The sequence below is a fragment of the Pleurodeles waltl genome, chromosome 2_2, assembly GCF_031143425.1.
Source record: "Pleurodeles waltl isolate 20211129_DDA chromosome 2_2, aPleWal1.hap1.20221129, whole genome shotgun sequence".
Lineage (NCBI taxonomy): Eukaryota > Metazoa > Chordata > Amphibia > Caudata > Salamandridae > Pleurodeles > Pleurodeles waltl.
Window position 1 is genome coordinate 460,516,804 of NC_090439.1, and position 21,237 is coordinate 460,538,040.

Sequence of the window (21,237 nt, forward strand, 5' to 3'; positions counted from 1 at the left end):
GTTCACAACAGTTACATTTTGTAAACAGAAAAAATGATACCTATATTAAAAGGACATTAAATTCACGGGCTCATTTTCACTGCCAATTTCTTGAAACACTGCTACAGTTAATAAAGTGATAAAAATTAGCTTTAGCAAGAAAAATAAAAGCCCAGGGATGCAGACAGTCACTCGCATCAATGGAGCACCAGAATGTCCATAACAACTCATCAGGTATTCTTAAGAATTGCTTCTACAGATACTAGCTCACACATCAATTAAACTATATTTAAGAGCTACTAGAAAGTTACCTCTGGACTAAAAGTAAGCTAGTAAATATTTACTGTGTGACTATTTAAAATCTTTACAAAACCATACCATAAAATAGGTTGTCGAAAATGTACAATCCAGCTACATAATCATACAGTCACGATTTAGTTCAAAACTGTTCATTTTTATCACTTAACATTTGTGACTAAAAGCAATCCAGAAATGGTCATGAAAGTTATGTCAGCTAATACAAGATACAACATACGAATAAGATAAATGCAAACATGCGTAAAGTGCAGAGAGCATGACAAACATAAGAGTGCAATATTATTTTATTTTTTTAAACAAGTTAAAACAGACTTACCAAAGATAGGTGGAAGACTTTTATAGAGATAATAAAGGTTAAAAGGCGGGAAAAAAGTGCAACTGGCAGCGACAGAGAAAACAATGCAAGTGTTCAAGACTGTCTTATTAGGGGAGAACAGTAGCAAGAGTTAAGTCAGAACAATACAAGCTCTTACTAGGGGTGATTATTGTAGGGACAAAGTGTAACATGCAGTATCAATGCGTGCAGACATCTCTCAGACTTAAAAAGGCCTTAAAGCCCACAGATATGATCGGAGGCAATGGTGTAGTTCAGACAATAACAAAAAAAAAAGCTGCAAGTTCACAGACTCATGCTTAATACAGCCATATATGGGCTTTGGTCTCTGTGTCCTTCCTACAATAAAGAAGAACTTGGCAATTTGTGCCAGGTATATCAGACGGATAAAAGTAAGTTGCATCTTAGTGGCCAATGCTGGAAGACATGAGGGTTGACTTCCGCCATGATAGTGATCATAATCCTCTGCTTCTCACTTAACACAGTGTTGTATTTAGGAGGTCCCAGAACACCCACTCCACCTTGGTCCCCGAGCCTATAGTGGCAAATAACCACAAACATGTTAGCTGGCCAAAAGTGTGGTCTAATTCGCATTTGTTATGGAGATTTATAAATTGTTTGCTGATGCTATGGCTAACTATGAAGAGCATGAGGTCAGAAATATTCCAATCCTCAGCATCCATGAGATGCTGGTGCCTGAATTACAGAATATTTTCTATAGGAAGCTTACTACCAAGCAAACTGCAGTTAGATACAAAACAAAGGAGTGGTTTAATAATGATTGCTCGAAGGCTAAATCAGCATTAAAGCTAGCTATTGTGTCTTGCTCACAGGGGACAATTAGAACAGCCAGAACTGCTTATAATATGGTTATAGCACAGGCAATGAAAAACTGGGAAGGCTCAATCTGGCAGAACTTGCTTGATGCAACCAGACGAAATAATGTGACCTCCTGGAAGTTACTTTCTAATTGACACAATGAGGGTAGGAACCGTAGGGATTTTTCTTATTCAACCAGAGAGTTGGGAGTATCATTTTTCCAGTCTCTATGGCCTGCCTTGCGATACATTTATTCATGACTCCTCCCCTCTGCAGTCGGTTAGAATACTCTCACTGCCAGGTGGGTCAGGAGTGGGGGTTAGTAATCTTGACGACTGCATTGTCTTTACTCTGGGGGAAACCACTGCCGCAATTGACTCCTTAAAACCATCCAAAGCCCCTGGAATAGATAACATACCGGATGATTTAGATAAGTCTGAGCAGGACCTTTGGTCTAGTTATATCAATATGATATCTAATGCAATAGCAGCTTGGGGCCCAATGCTCAATAACCGGAAAGGGGCCGAAATACTACCTATTCATAAGAAGGGTGAATTGAGCTCCCCCGCTAACTACAGACCCATCAGTCTTATCAAAAACCTCCAAAAAATACTTCTAAACCGCTACTGGATAGGCTGTTGGACTAGGCTGATGCCAATCATGTGATGTCTCCCCTACAGTTGAGCTTGTGTTCCAAAACAAGTACGGTGGATCAAGTTTTTCGGTTGGCGCTCCTTTATTGGAAATACATAACTCTTGCCAAACAAAACCTGTGTGTTATTTTTGTGGACCTTCGGTCTGCATTTGATTTGGTCCTTAGAGGGAAATTGTGGGAGGTTCTACATAAAATAGGTACTCCAGGGAACATAATTCATCTTTTACAGCGGCTACACGAGGACACATATGCTCAGGTTAGATGGGGCAACAAGGGAAAATTAACAGACCATATCCCTATCCAGCGGGGGGTTCGCCACGGCTGTGTCCTGGCACCAACACTATTGACCCTATACATAAACAAGGTGCTTCAAGCTATGTCTCTTTGCCAGAATGATGTTCCTTCTTTAAATGCTCAAACAAATCCCAATACTACTTTTTGCAGATGATTCCCTCCTTATCGCCAAGACCCCGATGGGGCTCCACACTCTTGTTAATAAGTTTACAGTGTTTTGTGCAGACCGTGGGTTGGAACTGAATGCCAGCAAAACCAAATTGATGGTGCTTAGCTCGGGCCAGCCACGAGATGCACTATCACTGTAGATGGGGTTCCTTCAGATAAGGTCAGTTCGATAGATTATTTGGGTGCTAGGATCTCCAATAAATTCCATTGGGAAGACGAGGTTGGTAAAAGCGTGTCTCTACTCCAACATAGATCAGGTGCCATCCTGCGCTTACATAAAAGTACCGACACAAGAGCTGTCTCTCAGACTCAAGATATGGCAAAAGGACAAAATGCTGCTGCCTATGGTGCTGAGGTGTGGGGCTCTTGTAAAACTAACAAATTGTCGGAGTGAAAATTGTTTAGCCGGATCACTACTTGCGTGTCCAGGCAGTAGCCCCCTGGTTCCCATTTTTTTGGATCTTGGTTTGAATCGTATCTTAGATATATTCGCCCTATGACTTTTTTTAGGTAAGGATTTGGTCTACTCTGGAGCTCACTACTTATAGGGACTCACTTCTTGATATTTTAAAAAGACCTAGCGTAGTCTCTATTCCATGGTAAAGGCATGTGCCAAATTGGTTTTGTATTCTGGGTCTCTGGAGCTATTAGAAGAATCCTCAGGATCTAAGGAAGGCCCAGAAGCAATCTTTGAAATTAATCTACTGGTCCTACGTTAGGAATTATTATCTCCTTGGCACAACTTATGAGCAGCTGACCAATCAATTTCTTGATTTCAAATGATATTTTTAGAAGTCATTCCTGAGCTTGTATGCCCCTTTTCGTTGTGGGTGTTTTCCGCTAATGTCTTTTACCAGTAGTTGGAGGGCATCGTCTGTAACTTATGTCAGGTTTGTGGCAGTGCCTCTGAGTCGGTTGAACACTTTTTGCACAGCTTATGCTTCCGCATGACGCAAGTGGATTCGCCCAATTTGCCAGATTTTGGGCATTAGACAATATGTTTTTGCCCTTAGGGTTTTAAAGAGCAATACTTCAACTTTCTTTGTTCATGCAGTTAGCAAGTTTCTTGTGGCTGCATGGCACACACATACTCGCCTTTTAACAACATTGTAATATGCATCTCTTTTATGCATGTATGTTTGACCAATGGTGCTAGTTATGTATGCTCTAGGGAATTGATTAATCTTTACTGTTAGAATTGTATGACAATTTTAAAAGTTTTATCTATTTTATCTATTTTGTTATTTTATATGGAGTACTATGGCTATATGCTTTGATGGTTTTATGACCGAATACGGCTTGTTTTGATACAAGTTGCAGCTACTTTGCATGTTCTTATGCTGTTCCAGAGGACCAGAGATATTAGTAACCTTTGCCATCAGAGTAACAACGCAGGACAACAACATACTAGATGCTCTTCAGATTACAAACGGTAGGGGCACAGCCTGCACTGTCTATGCCCTGGATGACTTATCTTCCTTTTTAAAAACATTTTGAATTTTTTTTTTCAAATTTTTTTTTTTATATAGCAGATAATCCCAGCCCCTCCCCCCAAACACAAGAACAGCCAATTATTACACAAGTCGATTACAAATCCTCACATTTAAAGTGCAGTGCATAAAGTGCAATAAGTGAAAAGTGCAATGAAGTGTTGAACGAAATGTGCAATAAGCCAGCTTTACCATCTCTTTATTAAAATCCAATTAAGATATACTGAAAGTTGTATTGTTAAACAGAACCTCCCTAATATTTTGCAATGACAGTCCAAGCCTCTATTTAATATGCCCCTTTGCCCACTACGCTAAAGGGGCCCAGATACCTAGTCCCCTCTTCTTGACCCATTTACCCTTTAATTGATACAGGGCTTCCTCAAGCTTATATGTGGCCAACATTCTGGAAAGCCACTGCCAGAAGGAATGGCCATCAGAGTCTAACCAAGAGGACGCAACACAACCAAAATATCACCAAAGCAATAAATACGAATGTGCGAGTCCCTGCAGGGACACCCTCCTCCTGCACTCCGAGTAATATCAACTGTGGAGTTAACAAAATTCGTATATTGAGTTTGTCGTTCAAAAATGTGGACATTTTGGTAATATCTACAATCCCTGGACAACTGACAAACATATGAATTAATCTTTGCCGTAGAGAGAGCATCTAGGGCACAGAGTTCCCTTGTCTTCCTGTCCTGTCCCATCCCCCCTCCCAGCCCCCACACCCCACTACTCCCCCACTCCCACTGCACAATATTCCTAGGTGTGTTATACAAATCAAAACAAATCTTATAGTGTTGAACCACCAAATTAACAGACAAACAGCAAAAAATAAGCAGCGGGACAGAGAAAGGGATTCTAAGAGAACAGAGCTGGATGTGAAGAACTTTTCGTTCCATTTAATATAGTGTTTTCTCAAGTCATCCCTCATGAGTTGATTTAGCATACAATGGATTCCTCCAGATCGCTGATGGCCAGACCTTAAATGAAAATCCGTTATCTCCACCTGGAGAAATCCAATAGTACGACCTCCCTAACAGCTGAGAAAGTCCCAAATTTGAAGAAATTTAAAGCATTGCTTATGGCCAATTGAAAATTCCCTAACCAGCTCTTTGAAGGCAACTAACCTCACCTCAGAGAAGAACTCTCTGAACCTGACCAGCCCCAACCTTATCCAATGGGAAAATATACCTGAAGGCCCGCACTGAGGCAAAGAGGGAGTTTGATGGCCATCCTTTCTTTGTAAGAGCCAACTTCTGCCACTCAACGGTTGAACAATGATGGTGCCTCAAGCAACTTACTATCCCTTCTAAAAACTGGGTGGGGAGGTCTTTCTCCTTAATCCAACTCATCTCTAAGTAACTATTAATGGGAAAACATGCACTTTCCTATCAGAGATCAAGGCACAGTAGTACTTGAAAGAATTTGGACTTACCTCCTCTGGGGGAACTTAATTGTCTGTATTGGATTTAGATGGGGAACTTGCCTCTTAATGCGACTCTCTGGTGGTGTTTGAGAGTGCCAGAGAAAGTTGCAGGACTATTATGGTCATATGGGTACACTGGTATTTTGTCTTTTTTCTCTTGTTATTTTTTGTATTCTTCTGTCTACATTTGCAGGACTATCGGATGGGGAACTAGTGGGAGTGCTGAGGGGTGTCATCAGATCATGGATCTGTTCGCACCTTTTTGTTGGTAGGGGGGTGGGATTGGGGCACGGGGTTTGTAATGTTAGGGGAGTGGGGGGGTCTGGGTTAATCTGGAAGGGGGGAGCTGGGACAGAGGTTGGGAGTGGGATATTCGGGGTGGGTGTTCCCACAACACAAGAGTCAAGGGTTGGTTTTACATATGCATAGATCTCCTAAATGAAGTAAGAGTCTGGTTGGCTATGGATCATTGTTTTGATGCTGCTAGATGGCTAATAGTATTTGTATAGCTTCGGTAAATATCTGCGGGCTAAACAATGTTAAACGCTGTAGGACAGCTTTGGAATTACGGCTGCTAAAGGCAGATGTAGGAGGCTTGCTCTGTATATAGTATATCAAAATGAGATATAGTGTGCAGAGTCCAGAGGTTCCTCCAGAAGCTAAATTAGATAATACTGATGCTCTGTTTTGTGGTAGTGTGGTCGAGCAGTTAGGTTTAGCAGAGGGTAGTGCAAAGCATTTGTTGTACACACAAGCACTAAATGAAGCACACACTCGACTAACTCCAGGCCAATTGTTTTTATATAGCAAAAATATATTTTGTTACTTTATTTTTAGAACCACAAGATTCAGTTTGCAGGTAAGTACATTTGTAAGTATCAGACATATGTATCAACACCACTTTGTTTCAATTTGGCAAGTAAAACAGTTTTGGAATAAATAGCAATAATCCGTTTTAGAAGTAGACTGCAATTTTCAAACACAAAATTTAGCAGTTTCAAGGTAAGTACAAGACTTACAGTTCCTGTATTCAGCGATTACGATGTCCACAGGTTGGGGTTCAAGTTAACACCAAACACCCACCACAAGCAACACAGGGCAGGCCAGGTGCAGAGGTCAAAGATGATGCAAGTTTTAAAATTGAGCCCTGTGGAGAATCGGGGCACTCTGAATCAGGCCTCCTTGCAGTTAAGTAGCCACGTGTTTAGAAGGCAGACCTGGGGGGTTTAGGTGAGCACTGTGGGGAGGCTCAACCGTGGCAAGTAGGGAGAAGTTAATAGCATTTATGATGGTCCTGGGTACGTCTTCACAGCTTAATAAGTATGCATAACAGGGGGGAGCTCCCCCAGGGGAGAACTCCCTGGTGCTCCTCTAGGCTTTCTCCCCTCTATGTTTATTGAAATCTCTACACCAGATGCTTCTTAAGAATGTTTTTCTGGGGTCCCAGAGTCTGAAAATGGCGAGGCATATGCTCTCTCCCTTAAACATGGTACTACTGGTTCATTCCCAATTGGTATATCTGATTTATTTGTAAATCCCTAGTAAAGTGCACTACATGTGTCCAGGGCCTGTGAATTAAATGCAACTAGTGGGCCTGCAGCACTGGCTGTGCCACCCACATAAGTAGCCCCTTAACCATGTCTCAGGCCTGCCATTGCAAGGCCTGTTGTGCAGTTTGACTGCCACTTCGACTTTGTATTTAAAACTACTTGCGAAGCCTTAAACTTCCCTTTTTCTCCACGCAAGTCACCCCTATGGTAGGCCCTAGATAACCCATAGGGCAGGGTGCTACGAAGGTAATTGGCAGGACATGTACATTTGTGTTTTATATGTCCTGGTAGTGGAAAACGGATTCAGGAGTTTTCACAGGATAGCATTAGGACTACCCTCATATACTATTTGAGTGGTAGATTCTGATCTGAAAGGGGTAACCAGGCCCTATTTAGTAGGGAAGAAAGGCAATAGAAAATCCTGCTTATTGGTGATTTTGGATTTTATATTACTATTTTAGAAATGCCACATTTAGAAAGTGAGCATTTCTCTGCACTTAAAATCCATTGGTGCCTTACAGCCTGTCTACAATCAACATCTGGGCCTGGCTGGTTGACAGCTTCCTTGTGCATTTCACCCAGACAACCACAAACACAGGACACTCAGTCACACCTGCACTCATCTGCATAATGAATGGGTCTTCCTGGGCTGGAAGGGTGGAGGGGGATGATACTTACATTTCAAAAGCTAGTGGCCTATCCTCACACAATGGATTGCCAAACCCCCTACTGGGACCCTGGCACACAGACCCATACTGAAAGGGGAACTTATGCACTTCAAAACCACTCTTAAGTCTCCCCCACTTCAAAGTCATCTTTGGGTATACAAACTGGGTCTCTGACCCCACCAAATCCGACACATCTGGACCTGAACATGCAACCTGTCAAGAGGAACTGCCTGGCTGCCCAAAGGATCCACCTGGACTGCTTTGCTGAGAAGGACTGCTGCCCTGCTGACCTCCAACTTTGCTGAGAAGTGCTCTCCAAGGGCTTGGATTAAGCTTGCCTCCTGTTTTCTGACGATTCAGGGCCAAAAAGACTTCACCTCTTTAAAGAAACGTCTTGTGCGCTGCACATCGATGCACAGCTTGCCATAAACGACGCACAGCCTGCCCTGTGACTGAGATATCCCCACACAGCCGAACCGGAACTACAAAGCAGATTCTCAGAGTGGAAAATCAATGCAGCGCCTGCAGAGCGATAGAAAATTTGACGCATTGCCCTCCCGGATCAACAACGCCTGTCACTTCTTACAGAGCGCCCAGGATTTCCCCACATCACCCCTGGGCGTCAAAGAGATCCCGAATCGCAGTGAGGAACCAAATCTGTGAGCCGAAAATTGATGCAAGCCCATTGTATCGTTAAAAGAAACGGCTGAGCTGCATCAGAGTATTCAAGGCACAGCTTGTTTTTCCACACATCCCCTCCTCTGCAGTCTCCGTACGTGTTATTTTTGACACAAACCAGGTACTTTGTGTAACTAAGACGAGATTTAAGATTCTTTTTAAACATGCAAATGCGATATTTCAAATTGTGCTTATTGTATCTTTAACATTTTTACCTTATTTTATTTTATTCAGATAAATACCTATTTTTCTAAACCTGTTTGGTGTATTCTTGTGATGGTTTCACTGTGTTACTGTATGATTTATTGCACAAATACTTTATACACTGCCATCTAACTTAAGCCTGACTACTCAGTGCAAAGCTACCAGAGGGTGGGCATAGGATAATTTGGATGTGTGACACTTACCAGGACTGATTGTGGTCCCTACTTGGACAAGGGTGTATACCTCTGCCAGCTAGAGACCCCATTTCTAACAAGAGTGCTTCCAGTTTATACGAAATGCTGAGAGCGTTGGCACTGCCTATATTCTTGCAGGTGCAATTGCTGGCGTAGTCTCCAGTGTCGAAAAGGTGTGAGCCTGCAAGGGCTGGTAGGAGGTACCAACACAGATGGAGAGGGAGCACACTAGAGCTGCAAGCCGCACCCAAACCTAGTCAGGGTGCTTCTGCAACTTGGGGCTCAAACATGCAGCAAGATCGAACTCACCATCAAAGGCTTCTCTCTTCACGCACTTCCTACTTTAGACCTTCAACTTCCTTTCTCTCCTCTGTTACGTGCACTGCGGGCAACCTGGTATAGCTCATTCCGTTATGTAATTAAATATAAGTTTTAAGTTACTGTGGTTGTTGCCTTGTTGCCCAGAGACATCTGTGGTTTGTGGCCAGCTAAAATAACAGTAAGGCCGGCAGGTCAGTGAAACAAGGATAAGGCCTTTTTGCAGAGACCAACACTAGCCCCTTATGGATAGCCCCCTCTTGGATAGCAGCAGGCAGGCAGCAAGGACTGTGGGAGGTGGCAGGTGGTGGATGACAGTGTGCAGCAGTAAAGGCCTGAAGGCCCTGAGAAGCTGTGGAGGAGTTATGATGCCCACCCCCACTCTACGCTGTGCTTTGCCTCACCTCTTTGCCGTAGTGAAGGGTTGGCTCTGAGCTTCCAGTAGTCACCCAAGCTGCCATGGCCCCTGTGGGATAAGCCAGGCTGCATTACGCCCCAACCCATCCCCAGAGTGCCAGGGTCTATGGTTGAAAGCAAACAGCCTCCCCCGGTGCTTCAGCTCCAGCTTGTGGCCCCAACTCCACAACAGCATCACAGATTAAAACACTCAAAAGGCAGGTGTCAACTTCTTTTAGTGATATTCACCTTCCTAAAGAGCAACAAGCCTCCAGACTGCCATAAAATCACACTCTTTGCAAACGTACACCACCCTCCAAAAACGTATTTACCCACTAAAAGTGCTTAGACACAACTGACAAAAACTTTTCTAGCTCTGTATGGCATCCTGCATCTACCAAAGGATAACACAATATGTAAATACAGATTAAGTTAAGAGGGAGAGTACCACCGAAATCAAATGGCACAGCAAGCCAAATTGTTCAGGACCCAATGTCCAAATTAAGCATGTTCTCCTAAGCCTGCATGCAGAGGTAGTTTTTAAGGAATGTCTTGGAGTGGCACGCCAGAGTAACCTACGTATTTTGACTAACAAACCTGTCATTGATTGACTGGTACCAAATAATCCCTCTTAGCCATATTTCAACTTTATGACCTATGAGTAATGTAAAACAAATACGATTAAGAAAGAGTGGCTTTGGCTATTACCGTAATAGACACATCTGCCTTTCACATTCACTTTTCATGACTTGGTTCCCAGCGTAAAACACATCTTGTATACAAGATAAATCACATCAAACAGAAAATAAGCGCAAGCTCTACATTGCAACTGCTGTAGAAGCACTTTGATGAGGGTGTACATATTTTTAAGCATGCTGCTGGGGAAGAGCACAAGACCCGAAAATGTTACACAAATTAAAAATCAATGTTTGAAAATATTTTAAAAACACAAACCTGCAACACAAACTGCTGTAACCATCAGTCCAATTTTAGAAACGGAAATGACGGGCAATATAGGACAACTTCTTAAATAATATTTTCTCAAAATGCCAAACATATTGTTATAAAAATAACTACATACCAACAGCCTCGGAGAACTGCTTCGTAAAATTTGTTGCTGAGCTTCCTTTATGAGGTTTTCCCCAACTTCTTCATCACTGGCAGAGTCAGATTCCATACCAGTGGCTCCCACACGAAGACGCAGCATCAGGAAATTACTCTAGCACATAAAACATGATTCATTTATTTAACAGTATGCAAGTATTATGAAGTTTATTTAAATACAATTTGTAAGTGCTATATGCATGGGAAGTAAAAGAAACACTACTATACTATTCCTGACATTTTTCATAACTGCAAGTAATCTGAATTAAAAGTGAATATTTCAATCTGAACATAAATGAACATCGAGAACCATCAGTGGACATGATTTAAATGCAAACCATGAGCATGACAAATTATTTTAGAGTGTAGACCCTTTTGAAATTTAGGTACAGCCAAGAGTAATACTCCAAAGCAGGACTCCCGAAAAACGCACAGCCAATGCAAAAACACAGATTGTGTCGGAATCTATAATGACTCAGTGTCGCTTAGTGACAGCAACAGATTACTCTACCAGGTCTTTGTCAATACCACTAATAGGATATCAAGAAACAGTATTTTACAAAGAAGACTATAAAAAAAATCCAGACTTTGGTGGTGGGGGGCGGAGGGGGGAGGGTAAGGCTACAAAAGTCACTATTAATGTGAATAAATACACTGAAGAACCAACAGAATGAAATGGAAAACAGTAATAACTGAACGAAGAGGTAACAGCAGTGATTTTCAGCCACTGAATTTGAAAAAAAATGATCACATGAACAGAATACCACAGAAGACAGCACAATGGCAATGATCAGCCTGCATTTGCAGGGCCTCACAAGAGAAGCCTCACTTGGGCACACACCATCACAAGAAAATTTCTCTTACAACTTTGAAAAGGAATACCCATCCTACAAGAGTGCTGATAATTCTCTGGTGGTGGTGACCTGGGGAAAAAAAACATAATCACCATATCTGACTAGTGCCGCTCTTGCAGTGGAGCAGAATCTTTATAGTGTAAAACTGAGCGGAAATAACATTCTGAAGTAGGGCGTATAGGAACGGAGTTTGCAGGTCCTTAGAGCTATTCTGAACACAAATTATATTGGACCTGATCGAACTCAGCAGCATTAGGTATCTCCAATGGTGGGAACCAATTTTCCGTTAAGTACCTTTTTGTGGGCTCTTCTGTGCATGACACCTTTGAGTTCCTCAAAGAAACAACTTCCTGAACATTTCATGTGTTTAAAGCCATCAAAGAAATTCTAATTCTGGCTTACTTGCAAACTTTAACGCCTTTCGTGGGAATTGCTGTATCGTGGTATAGACACGTTTGGATTCCAAAGAAACTGAGCTGTATTTGTAAAAAAAAACATTACTAAGAATGAAATGGCAAAAATCTATTTCCCACTTGTTGTATATACCTTTGGTACTTATATCATACTCTGTCCCATCAGCAATTTACTATCTTTGAAATAAATGCATCGCTCGTCCGTAGGGTGGGGAGATTTTAAAAAAAGAAGAACACAAAAAAATCATCTGTTACGGTCCTGAGGGAAGAAAGAGTAGTCTGTAGCATGCCAAGCTCATGATGTACATTCCAGGGTGTCACACAGGCATTGTGTAACATTAGCAAATTGCAACTACACAACACATGAGGTGCCATCTCATCCAACCCTTTCAGATGCTGACTTCTTTTCCAGTCATAGGCATCAGAAGGTCTACAAACTGATTTGGCTAGAGGGAAAACAAAATCTGGAGGCAACTTGGCACCTATAGGAATCCAGGTTCTTAAGTATGCAAACTTGTAATAAACACTACAGCCCGTGCAAAATCTATTCAAAAAAATCTCCAGGAATGCGAAACTATTGTTCCGGTACCAAGCAGAATAAAACATTCTCAACTAGCCATATCCTGCATCATGTTTTTGTCATGGCATAAAAAAAAAAAAAGCCAGGATACTTTAGAAAAGCATGGAAAAACAAAACAACATGGCTGCCTTTCAACTCTACTCTACCAATTTCCATGTTGAAAAGAATATGCTAGTCCTTAAAGCAGAATACTGTTGGATGGATTGCAGCACTCACTGAAGCATGGGATGGATCCATTGTAGCACTGCACAGCAAAAACCACACACACACACACACACACGCACACACACACACACACACACACACACACACACACACACACACACACACACACACACACACACACACACACACACACACACACACACACACACACACACACACACACACACACACACACACACACACACACACACACACACGCACACGCACTTCCAATGCCAATCAAAGACTAGCAGCCAATTCTGACCAGGTGTTGAACTCAAGTAGCTGAGAGCCCTTTTTGGATCCATCTGTGCAGCGTCACCTTCCCTTTAGGTTGATGTAGGAATAAGAAAGACAAGCTGGTGTTATTGTTGGGCTGGCTACATGATGGCAGCTTTAATATCAGGCCCCAGTGAAATGAAATATACCAAAGCATGTGGATACTGGCACACTCAAATAAATGCCTAAGAAACATGCATTAAGAACTCCACACCAGCAACAAATCTAGCCAAAATGGGGAAATGCACACTGTCAATTGTTTTGGGGGTCCAAAGCAAGTGGGAGCAGTAGGCCTCAACCAATGTTTGGAGGTCTTTTACCACTCATGACGCAGTGACTGAACTACTCTGGTTCCTCAAAATGGAGCATAAGGTAACCTTTTCAGCACTTGTCCCTGGGTAGCAAGAGAATACGTACAAAGCTTCTCACGGAGCTGGTGTAGATACAGTCAGAACTAAAAAATTACACAATAGAACCCAACTACTGTCAGGCCCTGTGTTTTAAGTTTATGAAAAAGTAAAAGTACTTTATTATACTAATTATTTAACAGAATTATGCAAGGGAACACCAGGTTCTAATAAGACGCTATAAGTAAGGCAATAGACATTTATGAAAGCAAATTGCAGGTGTGGCGTCAGAGCAAAGTGTGAGCAAGTTACTTTTTCCGAGACATGCAGGACAGTTACTGTTTGATTTATCCCGTACAGCGGGACCTCAGCATGAGAGCTGTGGGGGATGTGCTTTGAGCATTGCTAGTAGACCTGGAGATGATACAGACCTTCAACATAACTGCTGCAATCGCTAGCAGTGAATTTTACAAACGCCTCACACACAGGTCACTAGGGAGTCCAGTGAGGCCAGCACGTGTCACAGTTCTTCGGGGACTAGCACAAGAAAGACAGTAAGAGGCAGTTCATGTTTCTCATAGTCAGAACAGAGCCTCAGATTGCTGGCTAGTGCAACATCCTTTCTGATTGTGGGTGACTGTGAGCAGCAGTCATGCTTGGGCTCATTGGTGCAGCACACCAGGCTAAGAGAGTGAGAGAATGAGTGTGAGAGTGTAAAAGAGTGAGTGACTATGTGTGGGTTTCTTTTTGAAAGGGGGTGCAGGCGGTAGTGTGTGAGACCAACCAAGGCTCTAAGGCCAGCTCCAGTGTAGTCCACACAAGTCAGTCCATTTTTCTGTCAGTTACCCCTTCCAGGTCATCCAAGCTAGTTTTCTCCATGGGCAGACTACCTACTTCAGGAGTGGCCTCCATTCCCATTTCACAGCAAGCCAGGTAGGCTTCTTTCAAAGTTTCTCCTTTATCAAGTAGTTGCGGACTTTTAAGAGCTCTGCCCTCACCTCTGGGGAACAGGTAGTCAGTGGCACCAGCCCAAGATCTTTTAAGTGTTCCTAACAATCTGCAAAGTATTGCCTCTTCTGTCAGTGAGAAGTCATGGAAACATCTGAATAATTCTCAAGCTTCCTCTTATAGTCGGATTTCGAGAAGGAATGTCAGTTCATAGTTGTTTTTTTCACAAAAGGACGTTTTCACTTCTCAGTAACCATTGCATTTATCTGCACATTTACTACTTTTGTCGACTGTGCCAAAGCACGCCAAGTATAAGCTGAAACTTTAAGCAATGTTCTGTTTTAGATGCTCCTACTACGACCCACTTACCCAGGGTAAGTCACTTAATATGTTCTTGTGACTGTTCGAGATCCCTGGACTCAAAGTGCCTACATGCACTCCCATTCTGGAAACGTAGCTCACCTTATACTGCTTCAGTTCGCTATAAGGCATACATTTATGTCTAGTGGACATCAAGTTTGCAGTTGAACTCTAATCAGGGACTAGGTAAAGGGGATCTTCATTAGGAGGGAAGGGATGCAGAGTTTAGCTTTCTGAAAACTCCAGTACTAGAATTGTGGCAAAAAGATGACTGTGCATTTGGAATCAATGTGCTCACAAAGCACTGCACCAACACACCTGCCCTTAGTGTTACATCATGATGGTCTGAAAATAATGCTTATAAGCCACAGTCGCACCTACAAGATTGGTGAGTTTATCATGAACATCTTCTGCATCAATGGACATAGTCTGTGCACAGGTTTTGTTAAAACTGCACTACCCATTATGCATAAACAAACGCAAACACACAATTTACTGCAGAAGCTGTAGATAGAGCCAAGGAACATGAAAATGAAGCAAGTGCTCTGTTTCATAGCATGTGCTGCAGACAGCAGAATTTTCAGTTGACCATGGTCATGGACCCCTTCAGAGCTTATGGTCATTAATAGGGTCACCAGATGACTGTCACCAGGACACAACTTTTCCCAGTTATGGGTTTTCATTTAAATATCAATGTAAAATATCAGAGCATTTATATATTTAAACATACACTCATGAGATAGATAGATAGAAGGGCCTTTAGCTAACAGGATGCTTGTAGATTCCTTTGCAAGCTTCACCCACATGACCAGGCAAAGCAGGAAAGGCCCAGATTACCTAGTAATACATTTTTTATCACAGTCCTTTGCTAGTTTCACAAGACGCACATCTGTTTGTGACATGTAGTGCTGTAGATTCACATGCTTTGCATAAGTCGGACATCTAGTGTTGGGCTCGAAGTGTTACAAGTTGTTTTTCTTCAAAGAAGGTTTTTGAGTCATGAGATCGAGTGACTCTTCCTATCGGTGATAGTGAGCATTGGGCATCGAGTCCTTTGTTAGACTGTTTTCGCGCAAGAGGGTGAAGTAAAGAGTGTAGAAATGTATATACACACGCACACGTATAGTGAGAAAAGAAGATGTCCATGCAATGTATATACATACTTACATAAAGTACCACAACTGCTACAGGAGGGAGGGTGCATGTGAATCTGCAGCACTACATGCCACGAACAGATGTCTACTAGGTAAATAACATTTTCCGTTCAATTGCATGTGTAGCTGCAGATACACATGCTTTGCATAGAATGAAAAGCAGTCCCCTCCCCAAGTAAGTAGTGGCTAGCCTGTAGGAGTTGATTGTGAAACAGTGCTTTAAGGACTGCTTTACAACATTTGCTTCTTGGCAAGATAAGACATCCACAGAGTAGCATTTAGTAAATGTGTGTGGTGGGGACCATGTGGCTGCTTTACATATATCTGCCATTGGTATATTTCCTAAGAATGCCATTGAAGCTCCTTTCTTTCTAGTAGAATTTGCTTTGGGGGTTACTAATACCCTTAGCCTTAAGATAGCAAGTTTGAATACACTTTACTATCCATCTGGCTAACCCTTGTTTAGAAATAGGATTACCCTTATGAGGTTGTTGAAGAGCCACAAAGAGTTGTTTAGATTTCCTGAAAACTTTTGGTCTGTCTACATAATACACAAGAGCTCAACATAAAGGGTGTGAAGAGCTCGTTCAGCACATGAATCTGGCTGTGGAAAGAAGACTGGTAATGCCACTGACCGGCTGATGTGAAATGGGGACACTACTTTAGATAGAAATTTTCAGGTTGTCCTAAGTACTATTTTATTTTTGTGAATTTGGAAGAATGGTTCTTCTAAAGTGAATACTTGAATTTCACTAACTCTTCTTAAGGAAGTAATTGCTACTAACAAAGCAATCTTACATGACAGAAATTGGAGAGTACAAGAACGCATGGGTTGAAATAATTCCAGACAGGAGCCGGTGGAGCTTTAGGTGGAATAATTCTTTTAAGGCCTTCCATAAAAGCTTTTATAACAGGAATCCCAAACAGAGAAGCATGCTGTTTTGAAGCTAATGAGCTATTACTGTTAAATGGATTTTAATAGATGAGTATGCAAGATTTGCTTTTTGTAAATGAAGCAAGTAACAGAAAATATCCTGTACTGATGTTTTAAGTGGGTTAATGTTTGACAGTAATGTACAAAATGTTTCCATTTAGCTGCATAACATTGTCTAGTATTTTTTTTTTCTTTTTGAAACTGTTTATTGACATTTTCTTGAAGTATGGTATCTAAATAGGGTGAGGATATACTGTTACATGATACAGGTATTTTGGTATATTCGCATCTGAAACATTCGCATTCATAGATTATAAACGACAATCTATCGGTCATAGAATTATCAAGCGTCTTGCACACAACATGTTTATTCTCAGTCCCACAGATTTGTAACCTCTGTCCCTAGGATTTCACTGTCTGTAATGATAACATCATTATGTCCTATGAACTGTAGTAACTGAAAGATCGAACAGTGCGCTAATGAGACTGTACTATACTGGCGTGGGGATTAGGACAAGCAGGACCCCACAGCGGCTCCTCCCCGCAGTCCTACGGCAAGGGCTCAGTCGCGTCTGGCAGTGTCTAGTTTTCCATTATAGTATGCAGTGGGGTCAAGGCACTCATAATGGCATCGCTGTAGGGCCCTCATTTGATACCGCTGTCGGGGCGGTTCCCTGCCTCTTCCTGCGCGCTGCAGCACAGCTCTACTTTCCACCTGAGCTACAGGCGGCTTGAGTCACGTCCGGGCCTTCTCCCCAGTCACTGGTATAGTGCCCATTTTCAGTGTCTGCTCCTCCCAAGCCTCCAGGATCTCAGTCAACAATTAGGCAATGGGGCACATACGGACTCCCCGGGCTTCCTCATACCGCAGTGCATGTAGCTCAGCCCGTGCCCAAGCCGAAACGTTTCTCTCCACAGCACTGTAGAGGGGTTCCTAGGGGACTTCAAGTTCATGGCCATCCGGCACTTAAATAGCACCAAGGCCAGGTCCAGGTCCAGAAACCTGCTACCAACTTTCTTGGAGGATGGCTTGGAGCACAGGCCCAGCAAACAAAGAGGGGTCCAACTCCAGGCTCGTGTCCAACATTCCCCCCCAGGTCATCTAGGACATTTCGCCAGCACCGCTGTATCTCAGGGCAATACCATAACATATGATCCAAGTCGGGGTCCACTGCACTGCATCTGGGGCACGCCCTGGGCCCCCCCCCATATATTACCCGAAGCCTGTGTGGGGTGAGATATGTTCTATGTACATAATTGTACTGGATATACCGAAGACGTGTATTCCGTGATACTCTACGAGGGCATGCCAGTGCTCTCTGCCACTCGGTATCATTCATGTCTCTGCCCAGTGTCCCTTTGCACTTCGCCCTCAGGCCCTGCAAGGACTCCAGTGTGCCCTCATTGTGAGCTCTATAAAGTCTGGTAATGAGATGACTATCTTACACCATGGTCAGTAAAAGATGGAGAATTGTATGCATCTCTGGTTCCGCATTCACTGTGGACCAGTGTTGCCTTATAGTAAGGGTCAGTGTTTGATACAGAAGAAATTGCCTCCGGGACTCCACTCTCCTTGTTGGCGAATGATCGCATATAAGACTGTCTAGTTGTAGGTTTGCGTGCTTCCTTTAGAATATCCATACATTATGCTGGAAGCTGTAGGTATTCAAACTCTATGATCTCAGGAGCCAAATCGCCAGGTTGAGCATACTGGGATTGGGGTGCTTGATTTGACCTTTGTTTTGAGTCAAGAGGTCTGGTCTGTTTGGAAGATTGTGATGTGGTACTACAGACAGATCCAACAGGGTTGTGTACCAATGTTGACATGCCCATGTGGGAGCTATGAGTATCATAGTGAGGGAGGTGTGACGGATCTAGTTGACCAGAAATGGAATTAGTGGGGAGGGGGAAAGCGTAAGCAAATATCCCTGACCAATCGATCCATAGAGCATTGCCCTTGGATTGAGGGTGTGGGTACCTGAATGCAAAGTTTGGGCATTTTGCGTTTTCGATTGTGACTAAGAGGTCTATGTCTGGGTTCCTCACATTTGTAAATACTGGTGAATCGCTTGTGGGTGAATCTCCCATTCCTCTATTTGTTGCTGCGTCCTGCTTAAGAGGTCCGCAAGTTTGTTGTGTATCCTGAGATATACTCTGCTAGTAGATGAATGTGATTGTCAATTGCCCATTCCCAAATTGTCTGTGGTAGAAGGGACAATCGAGATGAGTGTGTACCCCCTGTTTTTGCGGTCATGTCGATCCTTATTAACACCGTTTTGTGTGTGACCTGTGGTTGAAAAGCTTTGAGTGCTAGGAACACTGCTAACAATTCCAAATGGTTTATGTGATAAGGTTGGTGAATTGAGTCTCATTCCCCTTGTATGGTAAGGTTGTTGAGATGGGCTCCTCAACCTGTCACTGATGCATCAGTTGTGATTATGGTCTATGGCACAGGGTCCTGAAATGGCCGTCCTTTTAATAAGTTGGTGTGATTCCACCGGTAATAGGTCTACGTGTTGTTAGGACAGATTGTGCGTTCTTGGTGGCACATCTGGCGGGAATTTTGTGAATTCTATGCAATAACCATGTTGGATAATTGATAGGACCCATGCGTCTGTGGTAATATGTGTCCAGTTTTGATCAAATGTGGCTAACCTCCCCCCCACTGTTGACAAGTGTTGGGGTTTTGTGACATTGAAGTCACTGTTTGGTCTGGCTTGGTTTGGTTGCTTGGAACTTTCCCCTTCCTCTTGGGAATTCTCCTCTATAGGAACCACGAAACCCTCCCCTTTGGTATTGTGCCTGATAGGTGGGTCTGGTTTGAGAGGTGGAAGGCTCTGATGTTTGTTGCCGAAAACCTCCTCTAAATTGTGGTTTCCTAAAGGTGCCTCTGACTTGTGGGGAATAGAGCACGCCCATGGCTTTGGCCGTGTCCGTGTCTTTTTTCAACTTCTCAATTGCTGTGTCAACTTCCGGCCCAAACAACTGTTCTTGATTAAACAACATGTTCAACACCGTTTGTTGAATTTCTGGCTTGAATCCAGAACTTCTTAACCATGCATGCCTCCGAATGGTTACAGCCGTGTTGACAGTTTGTGCTGCCGAGTCTAGTGCGGACCTTATCTGGTTGTTAGATATGGCCTGTCCTTCTTCCACTACCTGTTGGGCACGTTTCTGATGTTCCTTGGGCAAGTGCTGTATGATGTGTTGCATCTCGTCCCAGTGTGCCATGTCGTAGCGATCAAGTAGGGCTTACGAATTTGCAATCAGTCATTGATTGGCTGCTTGTGCTGCCACTCGTTTGCCCGCTGCGTCAAACTTTCTGCTCTCTTTGTCAGGCGGTGGAGCGTCTCCTGACGATTGAGAGTTTGCTCTCTTTCTTGCCACCCCTACAACCACTGAGTCCGGTGTAAGTTGTTGTGTTATGAACACAGGATCTGTTGGGGGAGGTTTGTACTTCTTCTCAACTCTAGGCGTGATAGCCCTTCCCTTTACAGGCTCCTGGAAGACCAGTTTCGCGTGCTTGAGCATGCCCAGGAGCATTGGCAGACTCTGATAGGAAGCGTGGGTGGATGCCAAAGTGTTACACAGGAAATCATCCTCCAGTGGTTGTGTGTGCATTGCTACGTTGTGGAACGTAGCTGCCCTGGATAGTACCTGCGTATATGCAGTACTGTCTTCTGGTGGTGATGGCTTTGTTGGATAACAATCCAGACTGTTATCCAATACTGGTGCATCATATAAGTCCCATGCATCACCATCATCCTGTGTCATCCCAGTATGTGTGGGTGACTGCATTGTAGGTGTTCCCACTGGTGACAGTTGTGGTGATTGCGGTGGGGACGGTTGTGGTGGTAACTTTGGTGGTGGGGATTTGTCTCTAACCACCTTTGCCTTAGGTTGCATTTCTGTCTCCTGAAATGAATGTTTTCTTTTAGATTTGAGTGAGGTAAAGTTGGTCTTTTTCCAGTCTCTTTCTAGATATGTAACCTCCTTTGTGTATGGTGCGGTTCTTCCATACCTAACTCCTACCCAAATTTATGTCTTTCCTTGAATTGGCTGGAAAGTCCTTGCTCTTCTGTATAAGAGCTTCTTCTCGGCTCCAAAGCCGCTTTTTCGGTACCGAGGTTTCACGTATAGTCTTTTTCGGTTCCGAAGATATTTTCCTTACTTTGGGCGAATCGAACTCTCGGTGTCGAGATCATTCGGTGCCGGAATCTCGACTGGAGTCTGAAGTCTTTGACAATTCTCTGGCCTTTTTCGGTGCCGATGTTTGGTCACCTTCTTTTCGGTGGGTTAAGCCATGGCCTGCTGGCGGTGGCGTCCCCATGGCCTTAAATGTCTTTGTGTGAGTTTTGGACGGGGCAGGTTTAACTCACTGTTCGCTGCACCGACGAGGGTCGTTCACTTTCGGATTCATCCGAGTCCGTCCCCTGGATGGAAATGCTTTCCTCCTCTCTGACGTCGAGTTGCTCTTTCGGTGTCGACGCCATTTGTAGTCTTCTTGAGCGTCGATCTCTCAAGGTCTTTTTCGATCGAAACGCTCGACAAGCCTCGCAAGTATCC

At 43.2% G+C, this 21,237-nt stretch overlaps 1 protein-coding gene across 2 annotated transcripts in view; it reads right to left on the reverse strand.

Annotated features, from left to right (window-relative positions):
• CEP192 (centrosomal protein 192) overlaps positions 1–21,237 on the reverse strand; it is a 1,702,116-nt gene that overhangs the window by 1,446,758 nt on the left and 234,121 nt on the right. For both annotated transcript variants that reach the window (XM_069219927.1, XM_069219928.1), the window contains one exon: positions 10,576–10,713. In XM_069219927.1, the coding sequence (XP_069076028.1) occupies positions 10,576–10,713 (138 nt within the window). The remainder of the gene's footprint in view (positions 1–10,575; positions 10,714–21,237) is intronic.